Source organism: Anarrhichthys ocellatus, unplaced genomic scaffold (genome assembly GCF_004355925.1).
Source record: "Anarrhichthys ocellatus isolate YVR2014 unplaced genomic scaffold, GSC_Weel_1.0 scaffold31, whole genome shotgun sequence".
NCBI lineage: Eukaryota > Metazoa > Chordata > Actinopteri > Perciformes > Anarhichadidae > Anarrhichthys > Anarrhichthys ocellatus.
This window is the reverse complement of record NW_022280061.1, coordinates 2,182,687-2,202,502: the sequence shown is the minus strand read 5'-3', so window position 1 is coordinate 2,202,502 and position 19,816 is coordinate 2,182,687. Positions and strand designations below refer to the sequence as shown.

The following is a 19,816-nucleotide window of genomic DNA, read 5'->3' as shown; positions in this document are numbered from 1 at the left end:
ATCATTGAGCCTGTGTCAATCAAAAAATCAACTTCAATAACTTCAACGTATTTATTAACTTATTTTATTTTGATCATTATTTTGTCATAGAGAAAAGTCCCTGCTGTTGAAACTCCAAAACCCCTGCCAGATACTTCCCCCAGAAGTTACTCAACATGACTCTCACCTGAGTAGTTGTCTGTGTGCATGTTCAATATGTTTGGTTTTTTTGTAATATGCTGATTTATCAGGTCCAGAACAAGATTTAGAAGGAACTCAAAATGTCAAAACGAAAAAACGAAAAAAGTGAAACTGAATACCGAGAAGTTAGTCAAACACATAAACCCTCATTGATTTTCTACTGTTTTATCTTTTTCTTCAAAGCAAAGTTTAAACAGTTTCTCAACTGCTGCTGGGAAATAATGTTATTGATGATGTGTGCTTGTGTACGGTTGCAGAAACACTTGGCAAGGTGAAGAGGAGGTGCAGGAGGAGGGTGGGGGGAGAATAAAAGGAGGGTGCAGTACAGTGACAGTCTCCATTGACAGCAGATCAGGATCAGTCAGGAGGATGAGTAGGACTCTGCTGTGGCTGGTGGCCTCTGTGGCCTTGGCCTCCCTGACTTCTCTGGCTGATGGAGTTCCATTGTAAGTAGACCTGCCTTTCCTTTACACACTGCCCCTGGGCTTGAATTTCACCAAAAACAGAACTGAAATATGCAGTTTGTTCGTGTGTTCGTCTTCCTGATATTCACATTATTATTGGTTGAACTGTAATGGGAGCAACAACGATATCTGCATTTCAATTTAATTAAAAAAGTGTATAAATATTGGTTTGACTTGTGTCTTAAATAATGAGAAGCTATCGTCCAGTTTGCCATTTGTGTCACAAGGTAGTGTGGACTTTCAAATGAGGCCAGTTAGTTGGCCCTGAATTTGATTCAGAGTTTGCACAACGATGCCTAAAGCCAGACAGGGCAAGAGTCTAGAGCCATGATGAAATGTTCTGTTGGTCCAGAGCTGGATCTTCATCAAAGTAATCAATAGATTACTCATTGTGGGTGAAGTCCATGCAGTCATGATCCTCATCTGGGCAAATAGGTTTGTTTATCTCTGTGATTCGGGTGAAATGAAACTTCAACTCACAGCCTCTAAGACCGTGGTTCTCAACCTGAGGCTTCGGAACCAAGATAAATCTGAGAAGTCAGAAGATGAAAAACATTTCTGTTACACAAAACCATGTTTATTGTTTCTGACTTTTTTTCTTGTGGAATACTGAAAAGGTTTCCTGCATCAAGCACACAAAAATCTCACAAAAAAAAGCAAATAAGCAAACCTGTAATGGTCACAACCTTCCATAATTATCTCCACCAGACTTAAGCGTATAGGAGATCATGCGTTCGGTCCTGTGTGCATGCGTGATTGTATCCGTTTGTCCGTCCACCAAATCTCGCACACACTGGACCCATCAGCCTATGTTTTGTGCTCATTTATGACTCTATGTTTTAGGACCTCTCATAGTTACCGTGATTCACAATTTTTGAAAAGAAATGTCATTGACTGTTTTATACCGTCATTGACGGCTGACACCTCACTTAACCGGCCGCAAGGGGCTGCAAGTGATCAATGACTGTTTCAGACAGTATTCAAACAGCATTTTCCACAAATCAGCTATAGGCCAAAAACAGCCCTCACTTTTGCAGGTCACATTTTGCCTTTTGTCGTGGTTTGAAAACTGATGTTTATCTAATTTTGAACTGGAGCATCTGCAGATTAATTCCATAAATAAAGTTAGGCACTATACAAGATGAACAAGTCCCCCTTTTTTTTTTTTTTTTTTTTAAATCTTTGACACCATCGTGACTCTGATGGAGCCTAGAAGGACAACTGAGCGAGATTCAACTCTTCTTTGTTTGGGAGGGGAGAGGGAGACAGACCAGGCGGAGATCTCTACTGAATGCACTTTTCTAGTTGTGTGTGTGTTTTATGGTGCCTGAAATGCATAATATTAAGAGGTTTTCTACACACTGACTACAGAATATTATTATTACTCCATATCTTCCTCTCCCCCCGCTGCTCTGCAGGAACGTGATGTCTGCCCCCAACTTGTTGCGTGTAGGTACAGCAGAAAAAGTCTTTGTGGAGTGTCAAGACTACACTGGAGCAGCCATGAATGTCCAAATCAACGTGATGAACCATCCAACCAAAAGCCAAAAGCTGGCAACCGCATCTGTGACACTTAACGCTGCAAATGACTTCCAGCAGCTTGGAGAAATAACGGTAAATTAAATACCGTCACTGTGTATGTAATTATCTGCAACTGTTACTGGCCACAAATAATCTATCAATGATTCGAGAATTGATTTGGACCTCCCTACCCTGCTGCTGATGCACTACTGGTGTTTCTTCATACTGGTTTCAGATCCCTGCTGGAGACTTCAGTAAGGATGCCACCATGAAGCAGTATGTGTACCTGCAAGCTGAGTTTCCTGACCGAGTGCTGGAGAAAGTGGTCTTAGTGTCCTTTCAGTCCGGGTACATCTTCATACAGACTGATAAGACCCTCTACACCCCCAACAGCAAAGGTGAGTTCAAATCTGCATCAGCACTGAAAAACACACCTACTTCTGTGAGAATGTCTTTAAGTGCTTTTACTGTAAATTACTGTGAAGTTTAAAGAGCCCTTCTTTTCAAAACGTTTTTAAACAGTCACATGACCCAAAATAGAATCACCGTCCTTCAACCCTCAGCAGCAACATTAACCTCTTTCTCTCTCTCTGTCAGTTCACTACAGGATGTTTGCAGTGACGCCTCGTATGGAGCCAGTAGAGAGGGACGATGCAACCCAAACTGATACTTCTATTTCCATCGAGTTTGTGGTATTGTGATTTATCTATGAACGAATAAGAATTGAAAGTGATATCATATAATAAGCTGTAACTGGGAGTAAAAATAAATGCATGTCTCCCTCTAGTGGTAGATTTGCTCAAAAGACAGCCTTTTCCTTCCTCTGAAACAGTGTCACTAGCATACAGTCTATACGTTGACGAGGATGGCGGATTGTAGACAAAAGACATGCTTTAAATGTGGTTTTACCGAATTAACTTGTAGCTTACCACGGCTCTCTGTTAATGGTTATTGAAAATTGTTCATGTTTAGACCCCTGAAGGCATCATTTTACCACTTGATTCAGTCGCTTTGAAATCAGGGATCCACTCTGGAGATTTCCAACTTGCTGAAATTGTCAGGTTAGTAGTTTATCTGATTTAAATTACATTTTCCTTATTGTATTTTATACATTTTCTTGTTAAGTGGTGTATTTACACTTTGGATACACATGGATGGCAGGTAACTTCATCTCAAAAAGTCAAAACATTTAGGATTATGCAAAGTAGCCTGTATTTTAATATCAAGAGTTTGACATTTTGGGAAAGAGCTCATGTGCTTTTTGGCAGATGGTCACTTAGATGAGAAGATTGTCAGCATTGTAAGACAAAAAGTGGGGATAATCTTATTTAACTCTCCAACAAAAGCTTAAACTATTCCTTTAAACTGGAGATCGATTTGTCTTTTAAGATCTAAATATTAATTGTTAATGGACGGAAATACATTTAATCCCTATAAAATAAAACTTATCACCGTACAAAGGCATAAAATACAAGTGCACCCTTTCTATCTTATGCAAAGTCAACCTGAAAACATAAAACCTTTTCTTGTAAACATCAGTGTTGTAGGGCAGTAATATAAATGCCAAGTTCTGTGCAGCAGCTCTGTTGCGTAGGCCTACATCTCAATTTGTGTAGGATATAAATAACTTCACGCAATCCGAAGTCTGTTGTTACTTTCAGTCTCTGAATGATGATTTTAATTTTGTATGTGTGTGTGTGTGTGTGTGTAGTCCAGGACTGTGGAAAGTGGTGACAAAGTTCAACAGCAACCCTCAGCAGAGCTATTCTGCAGAGTTCGAGGTCAAAGAATACGGTGACTCCTTCATTGCCTGCACTTCTATTTAAAACCTTTATAAACCTACAACATTCACTCTTTTTTTTACCTGATTGGACACACAATAACATGTTTTCCATTTTGCAGTGCTACCCAGTTTTGAAGTTAAACTGACACCTAAGAGTTCCTTCTTCTACATGGACAGTGAAGAGCTCACCGTCAACATCAAAGCTGTGTATGTGAAGGTTTTTGTTTTGTGGTTTGAGAGATCAGGTTTGATTGGTAGATTTATTGCAGGAGAACAAATAAAGGGTGTTGTCCAGAGGTTGTGTTTGGGGCTTTGGCTTTTGTTTGTTTGTTTGTTTGTTCTTGATTTTCTGTTTCGCTTCATTGTGGGCTTTAACACGTCCCTGTCTTGTGGCATTAGGTATCTGTTTGGTAAAGAGGTGGATGGGACCGCCTATGTGGTATTTGGGGTTATGCAAGACGGTCAAAAGAAAAGCTTCCCAAGTTCTCTTCAGAGAGTGCAGGTGAGCACATTCTTACACTTTTGCTGTATTTCTTTATGTTTTGCAAGACTCTAAAACATGAAAAAATGTCTATAATGTCCTGTTATTCATTCGTCTGCAGTAATTTCAGCTGAATTGTTACATTTCTACCTTCATATATTATTTATTTAGGATGTTCAGAATTAAACCAGGTTGTTCACTGACTGTACCACTGCACTGTATTTGAAGATGCATTTTTAAATGGTGTCATATTAGATCGAGAGAGGTATCGGAGTGGTCACGCTGAAGAAAGAGCACATCACAAAGACTTTCCCAACCATGGATGAACTGGTGGGGACTTCCATATTTGTGGCCGTCAGTGTGCTGACGGAGAGCGGTAAGACGGAGAGACTGTGTGTATGTGCCTTTTCAGTGTCTTTGATCAAAGTAAGCTAACTACCAGCATTATTAGAGTCTGAAAACCCCCAAACAAGACCGAGAGGAGAATAGAAAATAAAGATATCAAGATAACATTTTTGTATCAGTTAATCACGATTGTGTGAATGTGTTTGTGTTTCTGTATCAACACACAGGTAGTGAAATGGTGGAGGCAGAGTTGAGAAGCATCCAGATTGTCAAATCACCTTACACCATCCACTTCAAGAAAACACCCAAATATTTCAAACCAGGAATGTCCTTCGATGTTGCGGTAAAGTACTTATTTACATTTACATAACTTGACAGCATATGTATGGCTTATGGCGTGGCACTTTCGGGCAACATACACATTTTTTTCTCCGACAGAGAGGGGGGATTATAAAAGGAAGATTTAGTCTAAGAAACAAAACATTGTGTTCGTACTACTAGGAAGAGGATGTGTATTTTAATAAGTGGGGTGAATTTATTGAATGGATTCGATGAAGAAATTGAGCAAAGTACAGATATAAATGAGAATTGTCAAAGGTACAGGGACGAGGAAGGGGCCTTGTCACTCTCGGGACTTTGACACTCGTTATTGTTTTTCACATTAACATATAATATGTATTTATTCATAATTAACTGTATCTGTTTACTGTTATTTTATTGGTTTCTTCTTGTTTTATTTTGTTATTATTTGTTACATGTTTGGAGTAAATTAATTTTATCAAATGGCTATATTTCTACTTAAGTAAAAAACATTACAGACAACATTACAGTACTGAAATATAGCCACTCTCAGAAAACACAGGTGGCAGTATATCGTAAATGTGCAAGTCACATGCTGCTTCATGCTCTCTTCATAACTGTTATTGATTAGATCAATATTTTGTCGTGTAAGGCAGATTTTGATCAACAGAAAACAAGCAATTTGTCCATCAAGCCATTGGGTCACCATGAACTAAGTCATGATACTTAGAACTACAATCTAATAACCTGAGTTTGACCTCAAAAAGATGTGTTTCAATGAGACAGTTAGTCGATTTCTGATTGTTCAGCTGTTTGTGTTTCTGATGGCAGGTTGAAGTTGTGAATCCTGACGGCAGTCCGGCACAAAATGTGAGAGTGGTGGTGAATCCAGGTGAGGTGCGGGGCGTGACCGCAGCCAATGGCCTCGCAAAGCTTACCATCAATACAGTGGCAGGGAACCAGAGGTTGCAAATAAATGTAAGTCTCTGAAATATTTGACCCTTTTTAAATTTCCGCTTTCGTTGGCAAACATTTTTGACGTTCACTTGAAGAGGTGAAATCAAGCTCCATGTTATTGTTCATCTGCACATTTACTGTACAGTATGTCAATGGTGAACTTCTTGTCAGTGTAATGTCTGTTTGTCATTCTATTTAGCAGCCACGATGAGTTGAGATAGGAAAGTATTCTTTATTCAACTGTGTGTGTATGCTTACCTGTGTGTGTCTTTAATTGCAGGCAAAGACCAATGATCCTGGTATTCTCTCTGAAAGACAAGCATCAGCCTCCATGGTAGCTTCCCCATATACAACAACAAGCAAAAACTACATCCACATAGGTGAGGGACATCCTGACATAACATCAGATGGTACAGGAAAGGAGATAGCAGTGGAAAAGTGTGCACTATGCACTACATCTTTTGGGTGTTTTATCACAACATGTCACATTTGCAGGTGTGGATACAGCGGAGCTGGAATTAGGAGACAACCTGAAAATCAACCTCAACCTCAACCGGAAGGAAAGCCATCACACTGACATCACATACCTGGTGAGAGATGTTTTACACCAGTGCATGTGTGCACATATATTACTCTTTTGGTTGCCTCCCACGTCGTGTCTAAAATATACATGCATGTCTGATAAGTGCTGATGTTCAAATCTGCGTCCCTAGATCTTGAGCAGAGGTCAGCTGGTGAGCCACGACCGCTACAGGGCAGAAGGTCAAATTCTGATTTCCCTGATAGTTCCTGTTACCAAAGAAATGCTGCCATCGTTCCGCATCATAGCCTACTACCATACAAACAGCTATGAAGTGGTATCAGACTCGGTTTGGGTGGATGTCAAGGACACCTGCATGGGCTCGGTGAGACAGGCAACGTTGATGTAGTAGAGTTTAAGTGGGCAAACAAAACACCCACACACAAGCTGATAAAGTTATTTGTAAATTTCTCAGACATATTTTTATGTATGAAACTGCTCAAAGAAATACAGAACTGCACGTCTCATTCACTGACCTGCCCTTCACATTCAGCTGAGGCTTGAAGCGGCATCAGCCAAAAATTCCTACGAGCCGCGCAAGATGTTTGTTCTGAAGGTCACAGGAGATCCGGATGCCACAGTGGGACTGGTGGCAGTTGACAAAGGCGTCTACGTCCTAAACAACAAGCACCGTCTCACCCAGAAAAAGGCAAATTCTTTATTTCATATTTTTCTCCGAAAATATTTGAAAGGGGTTTCACATAAAAAGCTACGTGTAAATGAAAATTGCACACGTTAAAGTTCACGTTTGTTAGCTTTTGGTTGAAAATAATATCTGCCGTAGATTTGTCTTGCAGCAAAAATACATTGCATGAGTTCATGTGTACATATGAGATCATGTGAGTTTATAGATTTGTTTGTTTAACTTGCATACTGTAACCCTATGTCTTGCTTGTTTGTATTTGTGTGAGTGTGTGATTGACCTCTGACCTGCTCAGGTGTGGGACATTGTAGAGAAGTACGACACAGGCTGCACACCAGGTGGAGGGAAGAACGGTATGGGTGTGTTCTACGATGCCGGGCTGATGTTTGAGTCCAACACGGCTTCTGGGGATTCTGGGACACCCTACAGACGAGGTGACACTACTTGTTTTTCCCACAATGCAAGTTGCTGACGCTGTTTCCTGTTTCCTGTTTTGAGTTTTACCGCCGAGTTACAACTCCGTCCTGTGACCGGCTCTCTGAAACGCTGTCAAAAACTGACATTTGTTTTAGGAGTAAGCGTCTAGTGGATAGTAGAAGAACGGCATCATAACCCAAATTGCATTATATTTTCAGTATTTTGACATGTAGATAGATTTCTCGTTTGCTGTCTAGTTTTTTAAATTCTTCAAAACCTCAAACTCACATCTTAAAATGGGTAACGGGTAGCTTTAAATCCTTTGAGGCATTTCCATTTGAACTAGTGTGACTGCCACATTAGGTGATCATGGTCCCTTCCTTATTTAAGAGTTTTAGAATATTGCCTTCAGCACTTTATTATAATAAAGCGTTTATACAGTGTTTTAACATTTCAACAAATGGATGTGCAATTGTAGATCAAATTTTCTCACAGCCACATTTCCAACCAGATTAATATGACCTCACACTGATTTAAAGAGTTTCACATCAATTATACAAAGCACAAATCAAGTTTAGTTCCAACTTTTAAAGTTAAAAACTTGTCTGTGTTTGCAGAATTGAAATGTCCGGCCCCCAGCAGGAGGAAACGGGCCACTACTATCATGGACGTCACAACCAGTTTACGTAAGAACAACAGCTCTAAACTAGCCAATAAACACATCATCAGTCATCTTCAGGCACTCTTCAGTGTCGTTGGACAGCTTGTCCCATTGACTTTCACTGTTCTCGTCTTTGCCATGCTATGTATTCGTAAACAGATAAACGTCAGGTGAAACTGTTTTTACTTCATACTTCCTTGAGTTAATGTGTCAATCTATTTCTTCATGCTCTTTTCCATACTGAAGGGAGAAGCAGCCGTCTTTTGTTGTCAGTTTTCCCCTCCCTGTCCCATTTAGTTCTTTGTTTATTTGATTTTCCTTATTCAAATCAAGGGTCTAATGTAAGAGGGCATGCAAATTTAAGAAGCACAATTTCTATTTCTAATTTGCCTTTTCAGTTCACAATTCTTCTTGGTGGTCTGCATCTTCTCACCTCTGTCTCTCCTCCACAACCCTCTTTCTTCCCAGTGAGTCAATATAAAGACCAGCTGCAGAGTGATTGTTGCTTGGATGGCATGAAGGAAACCCTTCTCAACTACACATGTGAGAGGCGCAGCGAGTACATCAGTGATGGTAGAGCTTGTGTCACGGCCTTCCTGCACTGCTGCAAGGAGATGGAGGCCCAGCGAGCTGACAGGAAGGAGGATAGCCTCCTACTTGCTCGCAGTAAGAGACGGGGACAGGGGATGATGTGAAGCTCTGAGTGGTTACTATTCATGGTCATACTGAATGGAAATAGTAACATTTCTGATGACACTTTAGGTGAGGTGGATGACAACAGTTACATGGACAGCAATGAAATAGTTTCTCGCACCAACTTCCCTGAAAGTTGGCTGTGGTCAGACTTCGAACTGCCTGCTTGTCCTCTACAAACACCTAACTGGTGAGTCAACTGACATATGCACACACAAAATATACTGATAACTTCACACTGACACCACTAGGATTTAAAGCTACCCTTTACCTCTCAAAGTGTTAACCCTTGTCTTTGTTTCAGTGACACCACATCATTCACAAAACATGTTCCTTTGCAAGACTCAATCACAACCTGGCAGTTCACTGGCATTAGTCTGTCAAAAACTCACGGTGAGGATTCAGTGACTAAAATCTATAAACCTCTCCCATCCTTTACACCTCTCTCTCTCTCTCTCTCTCTCTCTCTCTCTCTCTCTCTCTCTCTCTCTCCCTTTTTTCCTCATTCATCTCTTGTTTCTTTGTTTTTATCTCATCTTAAAGGAATCTGTGTTGGCGATCCGTTAGAGGTAATTGTCTTTAAGGAATTCTTCGTTGATCTTAAGCTGCCGTACTCTGCTGTCCGTGGAGAGCAGGTGGAAGTTAAAGCAATCCTCCACAACTACAGCGAGGATCCTGCCACCGTAAGTCTGTGTTCCTCTGCTCTGGCGTTTCATTAGACCAAGATATTGTTCTCTAAAGCGATTTCAAACAAAAGTGCAAAAACAACAGTAAATATTGGACTGACATACAACGAGTGGCGCTCAAAATAAATAGAACAAATTAACTCCTGACTCTGGTCTTTGATGGGGGTCTTCATCTTTGACAGTTACACACACTTGACTCTCTTTCTCTCTTTCTGCTTTCAAGGTGCGTGTGGATCTCATAGAGGAGGAGCATGTGTGCAGTGCAGCCTCTAAACGTGGGAAGTATCGTCAAGAGGTCACAGTCGGGCCCCATACTACACGCGCGGTGCCATTCGTTATTATTCCCATGAAAAAAGGACAATACAGCATTGAGGTCAAAGCAGCTGTTAAAGATTCCTCGCTCCACGATGGAATCAGGAAGATACTGCGGGTGGTGGTAAGAGAAACAGCGACCTCCCGTGTTATTAAAGTCAGCATAGGGAAACACACATGTGTACTGTATCAGTCTTCTCAAAATGAAGAGAAGATTTTAACAAGCAAGCCATACTGTATGCAGACTACGGAAATATAGTTGTGAGTTGTAATGTTTGTCCTAACTGTTGTTGTTCCAGCCTGAAGGAGTACTGGTTCAATCTCCTCAGATTATAGTTCTAGACCCCTCTACTCAAGGTGTATGTGAGTTTACCCATAAACAGCTACATTATATAGTAATTTGGTAACATTGTGTTTTTATCACTTGCGAATTGATCCCTCAACTTGCCCACTGTTTATCCCTTCAGCTGGTATACAAGAAGAAACTCTCATCAGTGGAATTCCTAAGAAAGATTTGGTTCAAGACACACCTACTAGCATACAGATCTCTGTGACAGGTGAGATGTTATGTCATATTTGGGCACGTTATGTGACATAGTGCCTTTAAAATGAACTGTTGTAAATTGGCATTGTTCTTACTGAGAATTGACCACCTCCCTGGTTTTTGGGGACCATTGCATGTTTCTTTAGATGTTTCTTCGTGTTGTTTTGTAACGTTTCATTTTTTTCTGTTTGTGTGTGTGAATGCAGGGAGAGAACAAGTTTCTGCACTGGTGGAGAACGCCATTAGCGGAACGTCTTTGGGTAGTCTGATCAGACAACCCTCAGGCTGTGGTGAGCAGAACATGATCACCATGACTCTACCTGTCATTGCAGCAATTTATTTGGACAAAACCAACCAGTGGGAAACTGTGGGCTTTGAGAAACGTAAAGAAGCCCTCCAACACATCACGACTGGTAGGTTTTGGCACAGATACCAGGAATCTTATTGATGCCCCTCTATGTGGGATTTTTAAGTTTCTGACATTGCAGAAGTGGTATGAAAAAGAAAAACAGTATAGCAGACAGCAATGCATGTTACCACTGCCCCACAGACCCAAGCAGAGACACGAAGTATTAGTGGTCTGAATGCAATACATATACTATATAAGTTTGACTACAAACAAAAATGTACGCCAGCAGAATCATTTGAAAGATGCAATTATAACAGGAGAAAAATGTAACAGGGCTCTTAAACTGGTTGAGTGTTCTTGTTTGTTTCCAGGCTACAAGCACGAGCTTAATTACCGTAAAGTGGATGGGTCTTTTGCTGCGTTTCCCACACGCCAAAGTAGCGCCTGGTGAGGCTTTCAAATATCCAAGAACTCAAACACACAAATGTTTCTCCTTTAACCTAAAGTCTGACGATGGTGTATTTCATGTGCAAATAAAGGAAACTAAACGTCTCCTCTCCTTTCTAAGGCTGACAGCCTATGTTGCCAAGGTGTTTGCCATGGCCAACAGTCTGGTGGCAGTGCAAAACAAAGACATCTGTGAAGCTATTAAGTATCTGATTCTCAACGCGCAGCAACCTGACGGCTTGTTTAAAGATAAAGGAGCGGTTATTCACGGAGAGATGATTGTACGTAAACTGATTTAGTTATCGTCAATAACAAAATACCAAGATGGAAACAATTCCACGTCACTGGCTACAACCTTGTATCAATCAACACGTTTGTGTCCGTACATGTAGGGTGATGTTCTCGGCGCAGATACAGATGCCTCCATGACGGCCTTCTGCCTCATTGCCATGCAGGAGTCACGCACAGTATGCGATGCCACTGTTAACGTGAGTAGCCTACTGTACGATCTTTTTTCTTTTCCCGCCACTGCTTTTATTTCTTAATTTTCAGATTCTGCTCAAGTGATGGACGAAACAACGCTTTCTGATGATGAAGCAACTCACCATTTGCAAAGTCCCGTCTCTCTTAGTTACTGTCGCGACTCCTATGGAGCTCTCCGTTCAATTTTCAGTTTAACCCATTCCTTATGTCTTTGCTCTTGTGTTTTTAGTTTTAGAATGGCTGAAAAAAACAGTTTGAATACTAGTTTGGGTCTAGTTACAGTTGCTAAACCACAATAGCAATTGCTGTTCGAGGGGAGGGGTTTATCGAATGGTCAATTGTGCTAAAATGACTCTTTCACACACTCAAAATAGTAACTCAGTCTAATGTCCCAGGATCAAATGTTACAACATTCCTGAACAGAATGGGATATTTAAAATGGATGGATGACTGTTATCCGACTGTTCTCTCCTCATTCTCCTTCCTTTCTTTCGTCCAGAGTCTGCCTGCCAGTATAGGCAAAGCAGTGGTCTATCTGGAAAGGCGTCTGCCCAGCCTCACCAACCCATATGCTGTTGCAATGACGTCATATGCTCTGGCAAATGAAAACAAACTGAACCAGGATATCCTCTACAATTTTGTTTCCCCAGGTGTCGTCACACAACAATATTCTTCAACTCATTTTCAGAAACAGATTCTATGTTGTAGAGTTTAGGATATTACATATCTACTAATAGTTTCTATAATAAATGTATTTGAGCCCGACCAACACAGTGGTGTGTTGGGCGATATTATTGGGTAAAACATGTCAAAGATATGTTTGAAGTGATTTAGAAACAGTGACTCATTTACACAGATTTAAGGGATTTTTTATCAGAAATCCTTGTTTGTGTTAAGTGTTAAAACCAAACATCAGATTCTGTGTAATATCAATAATCTGCATTGTTCTTAATAATCTGTTCTCAGTCGGGCTCTTATGTAGAAAGATAGAAAGATTAGTTTAAAATGTTTAAATTGAGGACATTTCACTTTCTTCTTTTTTATTTTATTTCTACATTAAATATTCTAAGACGAGGAATTGGGGAATTATCAGTGAATTAAGCTTTGTTCAAGGTACAGCATTGTAATAAAAGCTTTTTGTGTGCGTCTTCTCCAGACTTGTCCTACTGGCCGACACCTAAAGGACGTGTTTACACGCTGGAGGCCACAGCTTATGCTCTTCTTGCTCTGGTCAAGGCCAAGGTGAGCATGTCGCAAATGCCTTAAAATGATGGTTTCAAGTTTCAAGTAGCTGCTGTTTGGTTGTGCCATATTAGGAAAAACAGATTTAGAAGCTCTATGGTAGACTTGGAAACTTTGGAAACTGACAGGTTATAATCTAAAATACAACTGTACCAGAATCAGGACATCTCTCTATTTGTTTTAATCTATATGCAACAGACCACAGGAAATGTCAACCATTTACTTTCCTTTTGTTAATAAAGGCCTTTGAAGAAGCCAGACCTGTTGTGAGATGGTTCAACAGGCAGCAGTCGGTGGGCGGAGGCTATGGATCAACTCAGGTAACACTGACCTCTCTCTGCATCTTGATACCTCCATCCTATGTTTACTTTATTATTGTTTTTTCTAAGTCTTGTTTTCTCACTCTTTTTCTCTCTAGGCTACCATAATAGTGTACCAGGCAATAGCAGAGTACTGGGCCAGTGCTAAAGAACCAGAGTATGATCTGAATGTGGACATCCTGTTCACGGGCAGGTCAAGGCCTGACAAGTTCAACTTCAACAGGAACAACCACTACGCCACCAGAACATCTAAAGTGAGAGGAAACACAAACGGACTCTCTGTGGCTCATTAATATCACCACTCCTGTTGTTTCCTGTAGGTTTATTCTGCCGATCCCTGACCGCGAGCGTGTTTGTGTGCATATTTAAATTCCCACAGATCAATGATATACACCAGAATATGACAGTGACTGCCACCGGCTCAGGAGAAGCAACGTTGACAGTAAGCACAATATGTTTTCAGATTCTGAGTTTTATCATCTGTTGATTGTTGATTTATCCTTTTTGAGTCTCAGATGAGACCAAATACAGGTTTAACCTTGTGTGGACTTTATTTTTAAGACACATTGCTATTAGTTTGTCACATTTGGCGACGCACTTTTATCAATGTGACAGATGGTGTCGCTGTATTACGCTCATCCCAAAGAAAAGGAGAGTGACTGTCAGAAGTTTGACATGACTGTGCAGCTCCTCCCAGGTAATGTGGTGCGCTCCCTCTCTTTCTGTTTATTTGTTATTTTATCAGTTTGTTTCTGCCAAGTTCCATAAACTAAATACTTAATTACTTTTGCTCCAGCTGAGAAAATGGATGAGGATGAGATGGTATACATGCTGAGAATAGAGATTTTGTGAGTACAATAAAGATGTCATACAGACCAGTGTTACAGTAACATGACTATAGAACATTTTCGAACATAATTAACATCATTCTTTCTCTCCATCTCCTTTATGCCGTTATTTTATTATTCTGTCTGTTCGTTGTGTAGGTATAAGGACAAGAACAGCGATGCATCCATGTCAATCTTGGATATTGGCTTGTTAACTGGCTTCACTGTTAACACAAAGGACCTGGACCAAGTAAGAACTGACAGATACACGTATACCCACAGACAGTTCAGTCAAGTTGTTTATTAGGAGAAACAAGTTGTTTTTTATGGTTTAGAAAGTTGTCTGACTGTGTGTGTGTGTGTGTGTGTGTGTGTGTAGTTGTCCAACGGTCGTGCTCGCACCATTGAGAAATATGAAATGGACAAAGTCCTGTCAGAAAGAGGCTCACTCATCATCTACCTGGAAAAGGTAAGACATCACCTGTTTCATGCCTTTATAATGTTTCTCTCCGCCTTGTTCTTTGTGTGTTGATCTCCATCCTACCTTCGTCCACAGGTTTCTCACACACGACCCGAGGAGATCACTTTCAGGGTCCATCAGACGCTGAAAGTGGGCGTCCTCCAACCAGCTGCTGTGTCTGTTTATGAATACTATGACCGTGAGTCTCAGAGTCACTTAGAGACACATGATGCTTCCATGTCCTTTGCTGCCAATAGATGTCAGAGTAGACAACTCTGCGGATGAGCAGTCGATATTACATTCTCAAAGTATTTAATGTAAATGTTCTGATGTACTGGATCTAACACAAACTCCTTTTCAAATGTCTTTCTTCTCCATTCCAGAAACACGTTGTGTGAAATTCTACCATCCAGAGAGGAAAGCTGGAGAGTTAATGCGGCTCTGTCAAAATGATGAATGCACATGTGCTGAAGGTAAACAGGATGATGTCAAACTACTCTGTCTCACACACACACGCACAAACACACAATTTAATTTAATTTACTTTTGTATAGCCCAAAATCACAAATTACAAATTTGCCTCAATCTGTACACATACGACATCCTCTGTCCCGGAACCCTCACATCACACACACACACACACACTCTCACACAGCATGTTGCATGTTGGGCGGGGCGCATTGACTCCCACGATGGGCCCGGTGGGTGCGACTGGACTGAGCTGCATTCTTAATCATTCGACCTGGGTTTTTCTTCGGATAATACTACAATTATTGTTTTTTTTGCTGATATAGAAAAATAACTGACAAAATCAAGAGGAGAAACATTTTTGACTAAAAGTTTACTAAAATGTAATGACTTTTCTTCAACTGAAACTGGACAAAAACATTTTGAGTTGTCGTCAACTAAAACTATGAAGGATGAAAATGCCTAAAATGTGATTACAACAAATAAGCATTTCCATCTAAAGTCTAAGACAGATGCTGCATTCACATGCAATCAGGCGATAGACGACAAACCAGATATTATTTTACCGGACGAGAGCAGGACAGTAAAATCAGGTGAGGTCGGCAGAGAATACCGTCAACGGTAACAGCAGACATTATTACCGTCCAAAGATAAAACATTTTAACTTTTTGACATCATTTGTGACAGAATTTACAATCGGATGTTGTGTAGCTCCCTCACGGAAGGACAAAGTTGTTGAACTTTGCAATAGAAAATTAAGAGAAAGCTGCATTTTATAGTTGCATGCATTATAAGGATAATTACGTAAAATAGTAGATGTGAAATACTTTTATTTAACATAGTTTATTCCAGCACCATAGCAATATATTACGTATGACTGTTGGTTGGTTTGTCCAGTGCCGTCCAGAAGGCGTCCGTCTGCTTCTACGGTCTGCCTGATTCCATGTGAATGCTGAATAAGACTAAATATAAAACAGCTTTCAAAATTAACACTGGTTTACAGTAAATCAACAGATTGTAACATAATGATCAGAACTTGTTGTCAGAGGCAACAAGCACCTGCAGGATCCTGTCGTATCACAGCATCAGTCTAGATAAGGAATTACTTAAATTGGGATTTAGATACAGCTTCACTCACCCACCAACTCTCCCTCTCACAGGCACATGGGTTTATTTCATAGGGTCATCAGTCGTGTTTTTACTTTGTTGTGCATTGTGTATTTCCAGAGAACTGCAGTATGCAGAAGAAGGAACAAGTCAGCAATGACCAGCGCACGGCTAAGGTCTGTGAGACTGAATTGAACAATAAAATAGATTTTGGTAAGTGAGAGTGACTGCCTTTATAAAGCACTTTTATACAAAGAATGTATGTTGGTGTGAGTAAGAGACTAGCAAGTATAAGCAACTCCGCTAACAATCTGCAACTTGTCCGTCCTAAGCGTACAGAGTGGGACTGGAAGAGTTTACAGACGGTGTGTCCACTGATATTTACAAAGTACGGGTACTGCAAGTCATCAAAGAAGGTGGGTATTTATCATTTTGGGACATGTGCATATTTGCTTTTTGTCAGAGTTAGGTGAGAAGACTGGTACCACTCACATGTTCGTAGTAGCCAGCCCAGTTAGCTCGCATTGGTAACAAGCGGACACTCCAGGAAGTTACTGGTGAGGTTGCAGATTGCAACCAACCGAAACTTTTCCCGTGTGTCAAGCGTGTAGGAGAACTTCGGTGGCCAACGCGAATGGCTCCATCTGGAGAGTTTGGTTTGTCCGTTCTGGGCTACTGTAGAAACATGGCAATGCAACATAGCAGACTCAATGAAGAGGACCTGCTCTCTATGTAGATATACTGTAAACGGTCCATTCGGAGGTAACAAAAACAACATGATTCTTAGTTTCAGATGATTATACTCTGAAGAAAATATACTAATTAATGCCATTAGATCCCCTAAATTGCTTCACACTGACACTTTAAAAAGGTGAATTATATTTTACCAATTCATTTTTTGTATTGATTAAACAGAGTATATTAGAGGTGCTTCTAGGTGGATTTTGTTACCTTTGTGCAGAGCCAGGCTAACTGTTTCCAGTCTTTATGCTAAGCTAAGTTAGCCGGCTGTCTTCTGCACATTTGCTGTACAGTCATGAGCATGGTATCAATAGAGGTATCAATCTAACTCTCTGCAAGAAATCGAATAAGCGTATGTCCAACTATATCGTGAAGCATGATTCCACTGTGGCACTGGGAATATGTGACAACGCATCACTAATGTGCTGTACTGCACCTTTGGCTATGCATTAAATCCTTACCCTTTCTATGTTCTCTTATATTTTAATTACAGGAAGCAAGGATGTGGGTCCTCTGAATAAAGTGCGCACATTGCTCAGTTATCCACACTGCAGGGATCCGTTGGATCTGAGAACAGGCAACAACTACCTTATCATGGGCGCATCCACAGATATTTACAGAGATGACCAAGCACAATCGTAAGCTTGTTCTTTGTGTGAAAGTGTGTGTATGTAAATGTTTTTTTTTACAGTTTTACTGCTTTCTATTACAAAATCAAGTTTGCCTTTCTTGTTCTTTTGTTTATGTGTTGATGTTGCTATTGACAGAGTAAATTAACGTAAAGAAGGAGGGAGGAGGCTTTTTCATGTTATGTTCCAGCGTATTACAGATAGCTGTTCACATGAAGAACCAATGCATTTTTCCCTTTGCTCTCCTCAGGCATCAGTATGTACTCGGAGAGAGAACCTGGATTGAGTATTGGCCCACAGACAAACAATGTCAAACTGAGGAACACAGACGTACCTGTTTGGGCATGGCGGAGATGGTCGAGCAGTACCGAGTCTTTGGATGTAACCAGTAGTGAAACCAAACAAAATAAAGTGCTCTTTTTAAATAGATTTTATTTTGGATTTTATCCTTATATAAAACTTCCCCTTCTATTGGACATAAGGGCCTATGATATTGTACTGTATTGATTAAAACCAAATGGTCTCAATAATTCTGTGTCTTCTTTACAGATCAAAGTAATTACTGTTATGTTGGTTATGGTAAATGTATAGTAAAAAGTTCAACTTGAAGTAGAAGTTTGATTGTGTTAAGCGAGCTCAGTGGGCTGATGCATAGAAAGTTAAACAGTAAAGAATGAAATAAAATTCAATCGCTTGTGATTCCGAATATATAACAGCTCATATAGATCAATTAGTAAGAACTGCAGCAGTAATAAAGCTGGCATCTATCAAAAATGTATAAATTTATCCATGTCCAACAGTATTGTTGACAAAAAATGGATTTGACGATAATCAATGAACAGATGTATTCCTACTGATACACAAACAACTTAAATTTCCCAAGAAGAAAAGCTCCCCTTTCATCTTGTGGTGCATAATTAAATTATCTATTTGCATTTGCTCATCTAGTCATACCTAGCCCTTTTTTTTTAAATTATGTGGTGATGGTGGTCTAGTGACCAAAAAACGTTTTGATGCTCGTCTCACATGCTCAGCATGTAGTTGGAGTCAGATGGCTCTCAGCTTAGAAAAAGGCTTAAAGCAAATGGAAAGCTTGGTTCTTAACAAAACAAAATAACTGTAAAATGGTGATTCACGGTGATTGACATGCTGTTACTTTGACTTGACAGCCAGCTGCTTGGCACAATAGTTTACCTGTATTTATCATGAAGTTGCCAAGCAACCTGTGGAGAAGTCACTGCTTCTGATTGTTTGTTCACAACAACCCCATATAACTGTAACGGGCTGTTTTAACAAATCTTGGATTAAACAAATGAGATACGATGTGTTTATTGTGAGCTTTAGACTTGCTTTTGGGCATACTATTTAACTTTGAAAAGAGTCAAGCTAACTTTTCCAAAATATCTTTAAATACAATTACAGGCCAAGGGTACACCTTCGAATTGCTTGATTTGTCCCAACAACGTTCCAAAACCTAAAGATATACAATTTACTGCCACATTCAATGACGAAAACCAGTAAATAAATGTGTGTGAGACAATCAAAGGAGACTTATATTGAAAAACTCCCTTTTTCAGTGTTTGTGCACATAGATTGGATCTGAAGTGCCTCCCAACCCAGCAACTATGAAATAGGACAACCCAGTCAGTCTAAGGGGAAATAAACACAGAGAGATGGCAATTCTGAAATACTTATCAATATATACAATAAAACAGAAACTAAATAAAAATGTGTGATTTATGTGACTCTGGGAGTTCGGTACTGTATCAGGTGCTGTATCTGAGTTTATGAGGTTCTAACCACCTTTTTCACACTGTGCTTTTTAATATGTCATAGCGGTTGTTGTGTCACATTTTGATTTTCCAGTGCCACGCTTTAATAGCAGGCAGTGTTTATGAATTAATACCTAATTAATGAATGTGTTTAACCGGTGGATCACTGGTTAACACAGTCGAGGATCCCCAGGCTGGATTCTAGCTGTGGGGAGTTTCCTTGGATTTACCCTCTGCACGCAGTTTCCTCCCACAAGTCAAATCAAAATCACAACATCAATAGAAATCATTTTAATTAAAAAATGAAATGCTTTCAGTTGTGTCCTCCTTCTAGCTATGAGATACAGTAAATGCAAAAGTCAGTGTTACACTGTGTTGATTAAAACTAAATATGATTTACGTCA

The 19,816-nt window shown here is 40.1% G+C and overlaps 1 protein-coding gene across 1 annotated transcript; it reads left to right on the top strand.

Moving 5' to 3' along the window:
• Window positions 1-524: 524 nt before the first annotated feature.
• c3a.1 (complement C3a, tandem duplicate 1) lies at window positions 525-18,170 on the top strand. The gene is made up of 43 exons (XM_031864581.1): window positions 525-626; window positions 2,063-2,258; window positions 2,401-2,563; window positions 2,763-2,857; window positions 3,138-3,226; window positions 3,877-3,959; window positions 4,068-4,155; window positions 4,348-4,450; window positions 4,685-4,805; window positions 5,002-5,117; window positions 5,906-6,052; window positions 6,312-6,411; window positions 6,527-6,621; window positions 6,745-6,936; window positions 7,105-7,260; window positions 7,550-7,688; window positions 8,289-8,357; window positions 8,801-8,998; window positions 9,095-9,215; window positions 9,330-9,418; window positions 9,569-9,708; window positions 9,935-10,147; window positions 10,323-10,386; window positions 10,491-10,580; window positions 10,774-10,980; window positions 11,288-11,363; window positions 11,485-11,644; window positions 11,756-11,851; window positions 12,346-12,496; window positions 13,003-13,088; window positions 13,331-13,408; window positions 13,507-13,662; window positions 13,788-13,850; window positions 14,024-14,105; window positions 14,205-14,256; window positions 14,395-14,485; window positions 14,615-14,704; window positions 14,792-14,894; window positions 15,079-15,168; window positions 16,391-16,483; window positions 16,603-16,686; window positions 17,505-17,649; window positions 17,891-18,170. Exons 1-43 carry the CDS (start codon window positions 550-552, stop codon window positions 18,030-18,032), a joined length of 4,989 nt encoding a protein of 1,662 aa, XP_031720441.1. The 5' UTR covers window positions 525-549; the 3' UTR covers window positions 18,033-18,170.
• Window positions 18,171-19,816: the final 1,646 nt, after the last annotated feature.

Bases quoted from the DNA above. Each gene is read 5' to 3' on its own strand.
- c3a.1 (XM_031864581.1), top strand. From the start codon at position 550: ATGAGTAGGACTCTGCTGTGGCTGGTGGCCTCTGTGGCCTTGGCCTCC. The intron at 10,981-11,287 runs GTAGGTTTTGGC...GTTTGTTTCCAG, and splicing joins CCTCCAACACATCACGACTG to GCTACAAGCACGAGCTTAAT. The intron at 13,089-13,330 runs GTGAGCATGTCG...TTGTTAATAAAG, and splicing joins TTGCTCTGGTCAAGGCCAAG to GCCTTTGAAGAAGCCAGACC.